General features: G+C 38.1%; 1 protein-coding gene across 2 annotated transcripts in view; it reads right to left on the minus strand.

Annotated features, from left to right (window-relative positions):
• Positions 1-2,667: 2,667 nt before the first annotated feature.
• Positions 2,668-15,000, minus strand: part of LOC142271327 (barH-like 1 homeobox protein) — a 13,715-nt gene continuing 1,382 nt past the window's right edge. Inside the window, exons 1-3 of one of the 2 annotated variants that reach the window (XM_075332469.1) lie at positions 14,917-15,000; positions 10,330-10,546; positions 2,668-4,764 (exon numbers count right to left, since the gene is read on the minus strand). The exon at positions 14,917-15,000 is cut by the window's right edge and continues 1,382 nt beyond it. In XM_075332469.1, the coding sequence (XP_075188584.1) occupies positions 4,470-4,764; positions 10,330-10,546; positions 14,917-15,000 (596 nt within the window). In that variant the 3' untranslated portion in view covers positions 2,668-4,469. Of the gene's footprint in view, positions 4,765-10,329; positions 10,547-14,910 lie in introns of both variants that reach the window. The other variant, XM_075332468.1, reaches the window with a different exon arrangement.

A 15,000-nucleotide genomic window follows, 5' to 3' on the forward strand; every position in this document is an offset into this window, starting at 1 on the left:
TGGAGTTGTAGTACGGTTACTCCGGCCTACACTCAATTATATATACAGAGCAGGCGTATACATGGCTGGAGTTGTAGTATGGGTACTCCGGCCTACACTCAATTATATATACAGAGCAGGTGTATACATGGCTGGAGTTGTAGTATGGGTACTCCGGCCTACACTCAATTATATATACAGAGCAGGCGTATACATGGCTGGAGTTGTAGTACAGGTACTCCGGCCTACACTCAATTATATACACAGAGCAGGCGTATACATGGCTGGAGTTGTAGTATGGGTACTTCCGGCCTACACTCAATTATATACAAAGAGCAGGCGTATACATGGCTGGAGTTGTAGTACGGGTACTCCAGCCTACACTCAATGATATATACAGAGCAGGCGTATACATGGCTGGAGTTGTAGTATGGGTACTCCGGCCTACACTCAATTATATATACAGAGCAGGTGTATACATGGCTGGAGTTGTAGTACAGGTACTCCGGCCTACTCAATTATATACACCAGAGCAGGCGTATACATGGCTGGAGTTGTAGTACGGGTACTCCGGCCTACACTCAATTATATATACAGAGCAGGCGTATACATGGCTGGAGTTGTAGTATGGGTACTCCGGCCTACACTCAATTATATATACAGAGCAGGCGTATACATGGCTGGAGTTGTAGTATGGGTACTCCGGCCTACACTCAATTACATATACAGAGCAGGTGTATACATGGCTGGAGTTGTAGTACAGGTACTCCGGCCTACACTCAATTATATACACAGAGCAGGCGTATACATGGCTGGAGTTGTAGTACGGGTACTCCGGCTTACACTCAATTATATATACAGAGCAGGCGTATACATGGCTGGAGTTGTAGTATGGTTACTCCGGCCTACACTCAATTATATACACAGAGCAGGTGTATACATGGCTGGAGTTGTAGTACGGGTACTCCGGCTTACACTCAATTATATATACAGAGCAGGTGTATACATGGCTGGAGTTATAGTATGGTTACTCCGGCCTACACTCAATTATATACACAGAGCAGGTGTATACATGGCTGGAGTTGTAGTGCGGGTACTCCGGCCTACACTCAATTATATACACAGAGTAGGTGTATACATGGCTGGAGTTGTAGTACAGGTACTCCGGCCTACTCAATTATATATACCAGAGCAGGCGTATACATGGCTGGAGTTGTAGTACGGGTACTCCGGCCTACACTCAATTATATATACAGAGCAGGCGTATACATGGCTGGAGTTGTAGTATGGGTACTCCGGCCTACACTCAATTATATATACAGAGCAGGCGTATACATGGCTGGAGTTGTAGTATGGGTACTCCGGCCTACACTCAATTACATATACAGAGCAGGTGTATACATGGCTGGAGTTGTAGTACAGGTACTCCGGCCTACACTCAATTATATACACAGAGCAGGCGTATACATGGCTGGAGTTGTAGTACGGGTACTCCGGCCTACACTCAATTATATATACACAGAGCAGGCGTATACATGGCTGGAGTTGTAGTATGGGTACTCCGGCCTACACTCAATTATATACACCAGAGCAGGTGTATACATGGCTGGAGTTGTAGTACGGGTACTCCGGCTTACACTCAATTATATATACAGAGCAGGCGTATACATGGCTGGAGTTGTAGTATGGGTACTCCGGCCTACACTCAATTATATATACAGAGCAGGCGTATACATGGCTGGAGTTGTAGTACGGGTACTCCGGCTTACACTCAATTATATACAGAGCAGGTGTATACATGGCTGGAGTTGTAGTATGGGTACTCCGGCTTACACTCAATTATATATACAGAGCAGGTGTATACATGGCTGGAGTTGTAGTACGGGTACTCCGGCTTACACTCAATTATATATACAGAGCAGGCGTATACATGGCTGGAGTTGTAGTATGGTTACTCCGGCCTACACTCAATTATATACACAGAGCAGGCGTATACATGGCTGGAGTTATAGTATGGTTACTCCGGCCTACACTCAATTATATACACAGAGCAGGTGTATACATGGCTGGAGTTGTAGTACGGGTACTCCGGCCTACACTCAATTATATACACAGAGTAGGTGTATACATGGCTGGAGTTGTAGTACGGGTACTCCGGCCTACACTCAATTATATATACAGAGCAGGCGTATACATGGCTGGAGTTGTAGTATGGTTACTCCGGCCTACACTCAATTATATACACAGAGTAGGTGTATACATGGCTGGAGTTGTAGTACGGGTACTCCGGCTACACTCTATTATATACACAGAGCAGGCGTATACATGGCTGGAGTTGTAGTACGGGTACGGGATATGATGGGAGTTGGAGTGAAGCTGCAGTTACATGCGCATATACACTGTAATTGAGTATATATTGATGACCAGTTCAGCGCATTTCATGGGGTTGTGGCTAATCGGGCGTAAAATGGCGCCACACACACACCACGCTGTTATATGCAGTCATGTGGCCAGCAAGTCATTTATATGAATAAACCATGGCAGCCATTTTACAAGGTGCTTAAAGGGAAATCCCATCTAAAACGTACCACTGTTCCTAACAATTCCCAAATTATCCCTCATTAATGGCTGCCATTTTTAGTTCCAATTAAGCACGAGAAACTACGGTCATATTTTTTAATCCTTTTTTTTAATGATTTCTTTTTTTATGGCATTTTAATATTACTCATAAAGTCAATGAACAGAGAATAAATAAGTGATGATGACGTTGATGTCCAGGAACGCGTAAAAAAAATACACGTCAGTCTGTAGAGAAGAGGTTAACCTGCGTCGTACCGGGCTGTGGAAAAATCTGCTCTGTAAGGATCACTGTGGAGTCATGATTCATGGACAATCCCTTTAAATGTACCACCCCGTCCATACCAAAATAAGCCAGGCCACATCGCAGTCTAAAAACTGAGCATTGGCTACACTTGAAATGGACACTAACATAGCGACCGATCATTTTAGTGGGGACCCACAGGGCATAAGTGGCCACTTGTGGAATCAGGACATAATTGAGGGGGGGGGAGATATAGGGCGTTTAGAATTTTAATCACATTTTGGTCAATAGTGTCCCTTCAAATTTTTAAAGGGACACATCAATATGGCCGCCATGATCCGAAAAGGATCCTATTTCAGTCCTGTTCCAAATTTTAAAGGGATTGAATTTTTTGGTTTTTTTGGGGGGGTTAGGCCCTACATGAGCAGATTTACCCACTTACCCCAGAATTTCAGATTCTTCCTCTTATCTGGACTGTACAGGGTATTGTGGCACATAAGAGGTTAACTGAATACATTTCTCTGTCGTTCGTTTTTGGAGGGGAAATCGTACTTAATGACATAATTCTGTTTTTTTATAAATAGGTAGACGGGATCGGTTTAATATACAAAGGACTATGTACAGGCAGAAGATTGCAAATCCTTATTTCTCATAAGTAACTTCATCCAGGTCTGTTATAATTTCCAAATTATGTTATATTCGGCCTAAGGTACAGGTGTTATTCCCTAACCTCAGACCTGTGAGACCCCGTGGCTGGATCCTGTCACAACAATGAACATGTCTGTGTTTACAGGGATAGCAGCAACTCATATAACATTAAATATATAGAACTCTGTAGTAATCCGGATCCTCAGGGGCGGGGCTAACAGGCTGAGCGATATTATTGGCTTATTTAACACCTTAGTTTTATCACCATTAAACTATCTTCATTATCAATTGATTTTGAAGGTCAAGTGTGAAATCACAGTGAATTTTTGGCCTCGGGAACGATTTAAGTATTTTTTTTTAACACTTGGATGACCACAACTGTAAAATCTGCACCCTTGCCTCGGTGCTCAGGAGCACTTTATGGCCCTGCTGCAACAGAAGCATCAAAATTAGTGGTGTAACTTCAACACCAGACCACTAACACCATATTTTCCAATAATTACCTTTTTTGTATAGTAATACGGACAATGAGGGGCATTTGTACCCCTTCCATCCACCAACAACAAAAATATATATCAACTGTAATTGACCTGGTAGATAAATTACTATGAAAGCCGCCATCTTGGTTGCCACCTAGCTCTAAGGAATGGCAACGCGGCCAAGATTGATTCAAGAATTTAGTTTACTGGTGATATTTTTTAATTTTCTGGAATAATTTTTTTTTTTTTTTTTTTTTTTTTTTTTTTTTATAAAGCCGATGATGTGAATTTTTTAATTCCGGATTCTGAGAAATAAGTGATCAATCTTGACGATACCACACACTTTTTTTTTTTTTTACATCTCATAGTTTTTGAAGTCTCCTCGAAGTATCAGAAGGTCACTTTTTTTGTCTTAGTTTTCGTAGGACTGTTCCACAGACCAGTCCCTATGTACAGTCCTGCCGCTGATGAGGTCACCCGTTCTCTGGTGCATTGGGGAAGTCTATGACTTTGGCACCTGGTGGAGCTTCTTATAGACCTCTTCACCGCGGCTGTGCCGACCTTGGTAGGACGCCTGTCAGAGGGGGCAAGGCCGGTGGGGGCTCCGCGCCACCTTGAAGTCCGTGAATAAGGATCCTAGGGACCAAAGGTCTTTGTAAAGCCGGGGGAGGTGCGGTGGGACCTCTGTAGAGGTAAAGTGCGGCCCCTGGGTCCAGGTTGGACACAAGGCTTTGTGGGTAGAAGTACGGAGAAGGGAACATTCTTTGAAGAGCGGAGTAATTTCCCGCTTCTGCCAGTAATTCAAGTCCAACCGCCGTCTGTCTCTTCCACTTCGTCCTGCGAGACAAAAAAAAATAAAAAATGAGGATCTTGATATTTCAGGAAAGAAAAATAATAATTCTTAACTTGTGATATCTTTGGGTCAAACCTTTTTAAGCTATGTGCACACGTTGCGTCTTTTGTGGTGACCACACAAAGATGACCGTTTTTGGTCCTAGAAAAATGCTCCCTTGGCATGCATTTTTTTACCGCGGTGTACTGCGTTTTTTACCGCGTCTTTGCCCAGTGCGTTTTTTAAGTCAAATCTATTAATTGGAAGGGCTCAAAAACGCAGAAAGGCTATGTGCCTTGTCTATATAACCCATCAACCGATTGTAAAGTGCTGCGGAATATGTTGGCGCTATACAAATAAACTTTATTATTATTATATTATGTGCCCACAGTGCTTTTTTTTTTTTTTAGCACACAAAAAGCAAGGAAAAAAGAAGCAGCACGATTCTCATAGACTTTGCTGGGATGCATTTTCCTTGCTTTTTATCAGTTAAAAAAAAAGCAAGGAAAAAAGCCCTGTGGGCACAAGGCCAAAGAATTGACATGCTGCAGTGGTCACCACAAAATCGCAACGTGTGCACAGAAAGACTGAAATCTCATAGACTTTGCTGAGGAAGGAAATTCATGCAGTTTGGGGACCAAAACTGCACCCAAAAAAAAATGCACAAAGACGCAGCATGCACACAAAGGCCTTATTCTGTGACTTGGGGATTGGGGCCTCAATTACATTTTATTTATTTAAGAAAAAAAAAAACTGGAATATTTTTTACTTTTGTATAAAGTGGGACAGTCACGTGATTTAAAGGTGTGCAAGTAAAATAGGCAAAAAGGTAAAGAATAGGAAAGTGAACTGTAAGTTCTATTCTGCAAGGAGTCGCCCTTTAAGGGTCCGTGACACTAAAATGTCATTAGTAAGAATATTGGGCCTGTTATAAACTCCTCCCTAGTATTCGGTGATAGGATACAAGAACTGTTTGACCTTTTAAAAAAATTTTTTAATTATGCAATATATAAATATACATATAATATATATATATATATATATATATATATATATATATATATATATATATATATATATATATGCACACACACATTCATTATCTTATTAAAATAATTAAAATATATTGCTTTTTTAAATTTGTTTTACTAATATATATATATTAGCGAGAGAGAATATATTAGCGAGAGAGAATATTTATTTATTTATTTTTTTTAAGAGTTTATAAAAGTTCCGGAACTCATTTTAAGTTACCAGATAAAAACTGTAGCATGTAATAAAAGATGTAACCTTTCTTTTGCTGTTAATGAGAACAGAACAATTTACACTTTTTTTCATTTTCTTTATTTTTTTAGGGTTTTTTTTTTTTCTGCAGGCACAAAATAAAATGAGGCATATAACAAGTATCAGAAAATGTTATATGCTGTAATATATTGAGTACAATACTGTGTGTGTATATATATTCTACAGTATTGGGGGGTGTTATATATATGTGTGTGTGTGTGTGTATATATATATATATATATATATATATATATATATATATATATTACACCTCCATACTGTAGTGTGTGTGTGTGTGTGTGTGTGTGTGTATAATATATGTGTATGTATGTGTGTGTAAATCAAATAATGTAAAAATTCTATCTTCAAATAAAACAAAAAAAAGCTAAAGTTTGAAGGATGTGTATAAATATTCCCGCTTTTCCGCCTCTGCAATCCCCCTTAGGACACCTTGCTAGGAATGTCAAAATCTATTGTATATATTCTATAATAATTCAATTTCATCATCTGCAGAGTTGTACAGTACTTGCATCATCTCAATCTGTCTTTACACCACTCCAAAATAAAAAATAAATAAATAATAAAAAAAGAAACGTCCCATTTCCAGGCCTGAATTATTCATAAATCATAATTAAAATAATTGTGTAATTACAGAAACGGCCTGTTAATTATTGATGCCTAAAGTAGAAATCGTTAATTTATTATTAATGTGTCAATGTGTTTATATATGGGTGTTTACGTGGCGTACAACGCCGCCGTTTTGCTGACGCCAATAAAGATATGTAAATGTAAACAAACAACCGCACACTTTTTTTTTTTCTGGGTTGAAAAAAAATATAATATTTTATTTTTTATTTATTTATTTTTTCTTTTTGTAAAGTAAAAAAAATATATTATTATTATTATTTTTGTTAGGAGCATAAATAGTAGATCTTAATTTTACTTATATTGGGCCAACATATTCCACTGCACTTTACAATTATTATCATTATATTATTTAATGGAACTAAATAAAAAGACACAAATTAATGCAAAATAAAACATCAGAGTAAGTGTGATGAAATCATAAAAAATAATATAAATGATATAGTTACTAATATAAAGATTAATCTAATATGAATAATATCATTAATTATTGGATATAATATTGGAAATAAGACAAAACATAAAGTTGCATTACCTTGATATCCTTACATAATTTTTACATTTTTCTCAGCCTCATTCTTAGCGCACACGGATCACAGTGACATTATATATATATATATATATATATATATATATATATATATAATATATTATATATATATATTATATATTTATATATATAATATATTATATATATTATATATATTAATATAATATATATTAATATAATATATATTTTATATATATATATATATATATATATATATATATATATATATATATATATATATATATATATATATATATTATAATATAATATATATATATAATATATTATATGTCATTATAACTGCTGTATGGAATAAGGGCTCCAACAGAATTTAACTAACTTTATTATTATTATTTTAATATTGTTTTATCATTTATTTATTTTGCATCCAATTTGTCAGTGAGCTATAAATCCAGCCCTGTGAATCGTGTCCTCCTCGGTGCCTGTGAAGGATGGACCTGTGCGCCTTTTCTCATCCGTCCTGGTGATGGATGATGTAGCAATGCGCCATCCCCGGCCCTGATTAGCAGGATGATGCCGCTTCACATCTCTACATATTTATTACTTTCCAGGTATCTGCTCATACAATGTGCGACATTCTGCCTGCGCTGCTGTATGTTGCTGGGCTGTGAGCAGAATGTCGCACGAGGCTACTGCTCTATTTCTACTACACATCATTCCATTGTGTTTTAACCCTGCAGCATGTGCCTGATTGTCGCAGATGATGCGCCTTTTCCTCTCTTTTGGAGATCAATCGCTCCTGTACCTGTCTGTGATCTGCTTCCCTCCACTTGGTTTGTTGTGCCTGGTGTCAGACATGTGGGGCGATTTTTTTTTTGGTGCACCGCAGATCGGTGCGATATCTTACGGTTTGCGCTCATGGCAGGATTAGGCGCTATTCTTGTGCCGACTGCAGAGTTTTGTAGTCGGGCACATACTGGGCAGCATAGATGGGATACAGGTGGCGCTAGGTTTGCGCTCTTAAGCGGCCTCTTTCTTACTATGTTTGCACCTTTTAGCGGCACGGTGGCTCAGTGCTTAGCACTGCAGTCTTGTGGTGGCTCAGTGCTTAGCACTGCAGTCTTGTGGTAGCTCAGTGGTTAGCACTGCAGTCTTGTGGTGGCTCAGTGCTTAGCACTGCAGTCTTGTGGTGGCTCAGTGCTTAGCACTGCAGTCTTGTGGTGGCTCAGTGCTTAGCACTGCAGTCTTGTGGTGGCTCAGTGCTTAGCACTGCAGTCTTGTGGTGGCTCAGTGGTTAGCACTGCACTCTTGTGGTTGCTCAGTGGTTAGCACTGCAGTCTTGTGGTGGCTCAGTGGTTAGCCCTGTAACCTTGCTGCGCTGAGGTCCTGGGTTTTAGTCCCACTAAGGACACCATCTGCAAGGAGTTTGTATGTTCTCCCCGTGTTTGCGTGGGTTTCCTCCGGTTTCCTCCCACACTCCAAAAACATACAGAAAGGGACTTTAGATTGTGAGCCCCAATGGGGACATTGTTGCCAATGTATGTAAAGCGCTGTGGAATTAATAGCGCTATATAAATGAATAAATATTATTATTAATTATTATTTATTTATTATTAGTGAACTCTTCCTATGTTTGCATCCTTTAGCTGCCTCTTCCCTGTTTGCAATTTTTATGGCCTCTTTCTATGTTTGCGCCTTTTAATTACCTCTTCCTATTTTTGCGCCCTTTAGCAGACTCTTTTTTTTTTTTTTTTTTTTCCCCCTATTTTTGCGCCTTCTCCCTAGCTTTGCACCCTTTAGTCGCCTCTTCCTTTCTGTTTGAACCCTTTAGTCGCCTCTTCCTTCCTGTTTGCCTCTTCCTTTCTGTTTGCACCCTTTAGTCGCCTCTTCCTTCCTGTTTGCCCCCTTTAGCTGCCTCTTCCTATGTTTGCGCCCTTTAGCTGCCTCTTCCCTATGTTTGCATCCTTTAGCTGCCTCTTCCCTATGTTTGCATCCTTTAGTCGCCTCTTCCCTATGTTTGCGCCCTTTAGCTGCCTCTTCCCTATGTTTGCGCCCTTTAGCTGCCTCTTCCTTTCTGTTTGCACCCTTTAGTCGCCTCATCCCTATGTTTGCACCCTTTAGCTGCCTCTTCCCTATGTTTGCACCCTTTAGCTGCCTCTTCCCTATGTTTGCATCCTTTAGCTGCCTCTTCCCTATGTTTGCACCCTTTAGCTGCCTCTTCCCTATGTTTGCATCCTTTAGTCGCCTCTTCCCTATGTTTGCACCCTTTAGCTGCCTCTTCCCTATGTTTGCGCCCTTTAGCTGCCTCTTCCTTTCTGTTTGCACCCTTTAGTCGCCTCATCCCTATGTTTGCACCCTTTAGCTGCCTCTTCCCTATGTTTGCACCCTTTAGCTGCCTCTTCCCTATGTTTGCACCCTTTAGCTGCCTCTTCCCTATGTTTGCATCCTTTAGTTGCCTCTTCCCTATGTTTGCACCCTTTAGCTGCCTCTTCCCTATGTTTGCATCCTTTAGCTGCCTCTTCCCTATGTTTGCATCCTTTAGCTGCCTCTTCCCTATGTTTGCATCCTTTAGCTGCCTCTTCCCTATGTTTGCATCCTTTAGCTGCCTCTTCCCTATGTTTGCATCCTTTAGCTGCCTCTTCCCTATGTTTGCACCCTTTAGCTGCCTCTTCCCTATGTTTGCATTCTTTAGCTGCCTCTTCCCTATATTTGCATCCTTTAGCTGCCTCGTCCCTATCTTTGCATTCTTTAGCTGCCTCTTCCCTATCTTTGCATCCTTTAGCTGCCTCTTCCCTATCTTTGCATCCTTTAGCTGCCTCTTCCCTATGTTTGCATTCTTTAGCTGCCTCTTCCCTATGTTTGCGCCCTTTAGCTGCCTCTTCCCTGTGTTTGCGCCCTTTATCTGCCTCTTCTTTATCTGCCTCTTCCCTATCTTTGCATCCTTTAGCTGCCTCTTCCCTATCTTTGCATCCTTTAGCTGCCTCTTCCCTATGTTTGCACCCTTTAGCTGCCTCGTCCCTATCTTTGCATTCTTTAGCTGCCTCTTCCCTGTGTTTGCGCCCTTTATCTGCCTCTTCTTTATCTGCCTCTTCCCTGTGTTTGCGCCTTTTTGTGCGGGGCTGGCACTGACCTGCGGTTCTGGTACCAGGTCTTCACCTGGGTGTCGGTGAGGTTTAGTGAAGCCGCCAGCTCCATCCGGTCCTGCACGCTCAGGTATTTCTGCCTCTCGAAGCTGCGCTCCAGTTGCGCCAGCTGGTGGTCGGTGAAGGCGGTGCGGGCCTTGCGGGGCTTCTTCAGCCGGACCGGGGGGCTCTCCCTGGAGCTGGAGATCTCCCCCTCCTCCTTCACTGCAGCCATCAATCACCACAAACAACAAACAGGTTACTCACTGATTAGTCGCTAAGAACGAGAATAACGCAACAATCGCTGCGACATTTATAAAACCAGCGACAAACGCATCTTCATAGATTCCTATAATTTACAGCTTATAACAGCAGTGCGATCTGATAATATAAATAACACACGTGTACAGAAGAAAACAACAAAAAGGATATAATTAATAAAATCCATATTGTAAGATTATATTTTATAGTCCTGTGTTATAATCTGCAACACGAGACTGATATAATCTGATCTTTATATCATATACAGAAAATATCAAATACTGAGATCAGCCTGATACGGGTTATTCCTCCGGTCCATTCACCATATTACATGCAGATTGTATATAGCGATAGATTATACAGATTATAATTGTCCTGTGTTGTAGATTATGTATAAAGTGCAGAACATCATATATTTCCATCACACACATTGAATATAATGTACGGGTTATTATGCTCCTGTGTTATCAGTATCCTCATATAAAGTGCAGATAATAGTCATGTGCTGTGAATTTCTTGTATCACACAGGACTAATTGATTTGTTCTATCTTGTAGATTATAATAGTTTTGAGTGAAACATTCCATTAAAAAAAAATCAGATTATAATGGTTTGGTGCTGTAAATGATAATGCTCTGGTGCTGTAGATTATAATGGTTTGCTGTAAATTATAATGCTCTGGTGCTGTAGATTATAATGGCTTGGTGTAAATGATAATGCTCTGGTGCTGTAGATTATAATGGTTTGGTGTACATTATAATGCTCTGGTGCTGTAGATTATAATGGTTTGGTGTAGATTATAATGCTCTGGTGCTGTAGATTATAATGGTTTGGTGTAGATTATACTGCTCTGGTTCGGTAGATTATAATGGTTTGGTGTAGATTATAATGCTCTGGTGCTGTAGATTATAATGGTTTGGTGTAGATTATAATGCTCTGGGGCTGTAGATTATAATGGTTAGGTGTAAATTATAATGCTCTGGGGCTCTAGATTATAATGGTTTGATGTAGATTATAATGCTCTGGGGCTGTAGATTATAATGGTTTGGTGTAGATTATAATGCTCTGGTGCTGTAGATTATAATGGTTTGGTGTAGATTATAATGCTCTGGTGCTGTAGATTATAATGGTTTGGTGTATATTATAATGCTCTGGTGCTGTAGATTATAATGGTTTGGTGTAGATTAATTGTTTGGTGTAAATTATAATGCTCTGGGGCTGTAGATTATAATGGTTAGGTGTAAATTATAATGCTCTGGGGCTCTAGATTATAATGGTTTGGTGTAGATTATAATGGTTTGGTGTAGATTATAATGCTCTGGTGCTGTAGATTATAATGGTTTGGTGTAGATTATAATTGTTTGGTGTAAATTATAATGCTCTGGGGCTGTAGATTATAATGGTTAGGTGTAAATTATAATGCTCTGGGGCTCTAGATTATAATGGTTTGGTGTAGATTATAATGCTCTGGGGCTGGAGATTATAATGGTTTCGTGTAGATTATAATGGTTTGGTGTGGAATATAATGCTCTGATGCTGTAGATTATAATGGTTTGGTGTACATACTCTGGTGTAAATGACGATTTGGTGTACATTATAATGGTTTGGTGCTGTAGATTATAAGGGTTTGGTGTAGATTATAATTGGTGTAGATTATAATGCTCTTGTGCTGTAGTTTATAATTGTCTGTTGTAAATTACAGTGATTTGGTGTAGATTATAATGGTCTCGTGCTTTAGATTATAATAGTCTGGTACTGTAGATTATAATGATCTCGTGGTGTAGATTATAATGATCCTACAGTTATCTCCTGCTATAGAGCACAATGGCCGGATGACACAGTGATGTTTGCTCTGCCTCACCTGTGTTCAGTACAGCAGGGGTCATGACACCGGACACCGGACACCGGACACCGGCTACAGAGGGCAGAACACCGGGACAAACCCAGCTCTGCTGCTGCACAGTGTGAACATACCCAGAGCCAGCGACAACCCGAATATTATTATTATTATTATTATTATTATTATTATTTTATTTTATTTATGAGGCAGGTGTATAGCGCTGTCTGCACCGGGTGCGGCCACAATGAACCATTCACTGCAAATCACAAGTTTCCCTCAATTATAGAAAGAATTAAAATAGTAAAAAATAAACACAAATATTTATGTATTAATCTAAGAAATAAATATAAGCATTTAAATAATATGTCCTGTATGTACAGCAGCTGTCCTGACATCGGGGTACTATCTCTCTATCTATCTATCTATCTATCTATCTATCTATCCCTCTATCTATCTATCTATCTATCTATCTATCCCTCTATTATCTATCTATCGATCGATCGATCCATTATCTGTCCCTCTATTGTCTATATATATACCTCTATCTATTTATCTATCCCTCTATTATCTATTTATTTTATTTATCCCTTTATTAATTTATCTATCCCTTTTATCTATTTCTGAAGTTCCAGTACATCTGACATATATATTTTTTTTAATCTTTTTATCTGATATACTTTTATTTCTATTTTTTTTCCTATTTATCTATCCTATATTTATCAATGCATTTGATAAATCTTCATTCGTTTTTCTTTCTTTCGTTCTTTTTTTTTCGTTCTTTTTTTCGTTCTTTTTTCGTTCTTTTTTTTTTCGTTCTTTCTTTCTTTCTTTCTTTCTTTCTTTCTTTCTCTCTCTCTCTCATATCTATCACTCTTTTTTTTTTATGTATTCATTCCTTTGCTATCTATCTGATATTATCTGTCCATCATCTTTCCCTTTCCTCTGTGTCTCTGGCCTGTGATGAGGAGTATGATGGGATCTGTGCCCCTTGTCCGGGTTTATGGGGCATTTCATGGTGGAGCTGTATCCTGACATGGCTGAGGCTGATTCCCTCTGTAGGAGACAATAATCCGCTTAATTGAGCCACTGGGGATCCAGGAGCCTTCATCCAGAAATTCTCCACCTAACTAACCGGATCACAAGGAACCATCTTATATATCACTTCAGCAAAAAATGGAGAAAAAAACCCACCCCTAAAAACCTTAAAAACAATGAAAAGCTGCATAAGCTAAAAATAAAAATAAAAAAAAAAAAAAAACACTTTGGTTTTATCTTTTAGTCAGAAAGATAAAAGTACAAATAAAAAAGTAATGTAATATTTCACCCAAGAAAAAAAAATAATAATCTGTCAAAAAAAAAAAAATCAAATCATGAACAAGATTCTTAATATAAATATAAAATCTTCAATATTTTAGTTTAAAATAAAATTGAAATTGGGGGAAAAAAATATTCAGACTTTATATGTTTTTTTTGTATTAAAATTGCAACAAAAATAGAAAATAACTAAATTATTCGGAAAGTAAAAAAGTGTTTTGGTAGGTAAAAAAAAATGAAATCAAATAATTAATGATTAGGAGATTACTTTGTGCCTTAAAATAAAAAAAATATTAATATAAATATAATAATTTTATCATTATTAATAATAATAATAATAATAATAATTAATTATAAAAAAATACAAAAGAAATGCCAAAACTAGACAAGGCTCCATATCCCCCTTCCCCAATGAAGTTTCCATCCTTGATATTTTTTAAGCTGCAGGTTTTGTGTTTATTTCACTGATTACATCAAACTTTTTGAGCAAAGTTTCCGGATAAATGTTTTTTTCTGTTTTTTTTTTTCCCCCCATTTCGCTTCTTGCAGAGCTCTGAGTCCTCTCCCTTTTAATCTTTAATGTCAGTTTTCATCTAATTGCATGGTAATGGATAGACCCGACTTGTATGACTAATTTGGATGTCCGCTTTTATGTTAATTCCTTACATATTTATTCCTAATATTTCTATCAGATAATGAGGCCTCTGAGGGGAGGCTGAGGCCCTGGGATTCCAACTCATTAATTTATTTTTTTTTTCCTACATATTGCACCAGCATTTCTTATTGATATATGCAACTTTTTTTTTTTCTTTTCAGAGTGTATATAAAAAGAATATAAAAAAAATATAAAAATAAAAGCAAAAAAAAGTGTTTCAACAACTCCCAATTTGATAAAACTTTTCTAACAATTCTTACAATAAAAAAGTATCCATTTTATTTTTTTTCTATATTATTCTAATAATAATAATAATAATTAATAATAATTAATAATAATAATCTTCTTTTATTTATATAGCGCCAACATATTCCGGAGCGCTTTATCATATACAAACAAGTAACAGTTATAGAATATACAATATTTAGAGGGAAGAAAGACAACCCTATACTAATTTCCTGCAGAGACACCTAACACTTGTAGGGTGCACCTTTTTTTTTATTTAAAGGGTTAAACTCACCTTTACCTTTATATTCGGAGTCTGAAGATGTGGAGCTGCTGCTCTTCTCCAGTTTGTCCCTGAAGTCTTCGGCAGCTTTGCTGGCCAGGC

Source organism: Anomaloglossus baeobatrachus, unplaced genomic scaffold, assembly GCF_048569485.1.
Source record: "Anomaloglossus baeobatrachus isolate aAnoBae1 unplaced genomic scaffold, aAnoBae1.hap1 Scaffold_3361, whole genome shotgun sequence".
Lineage (NCBI taxonomy): Eukaryota > Metazoa > Chordata > Amphibia > Anura > Aromobatidae > Anomaloglossus > Anomaloglossus baeobatrachus.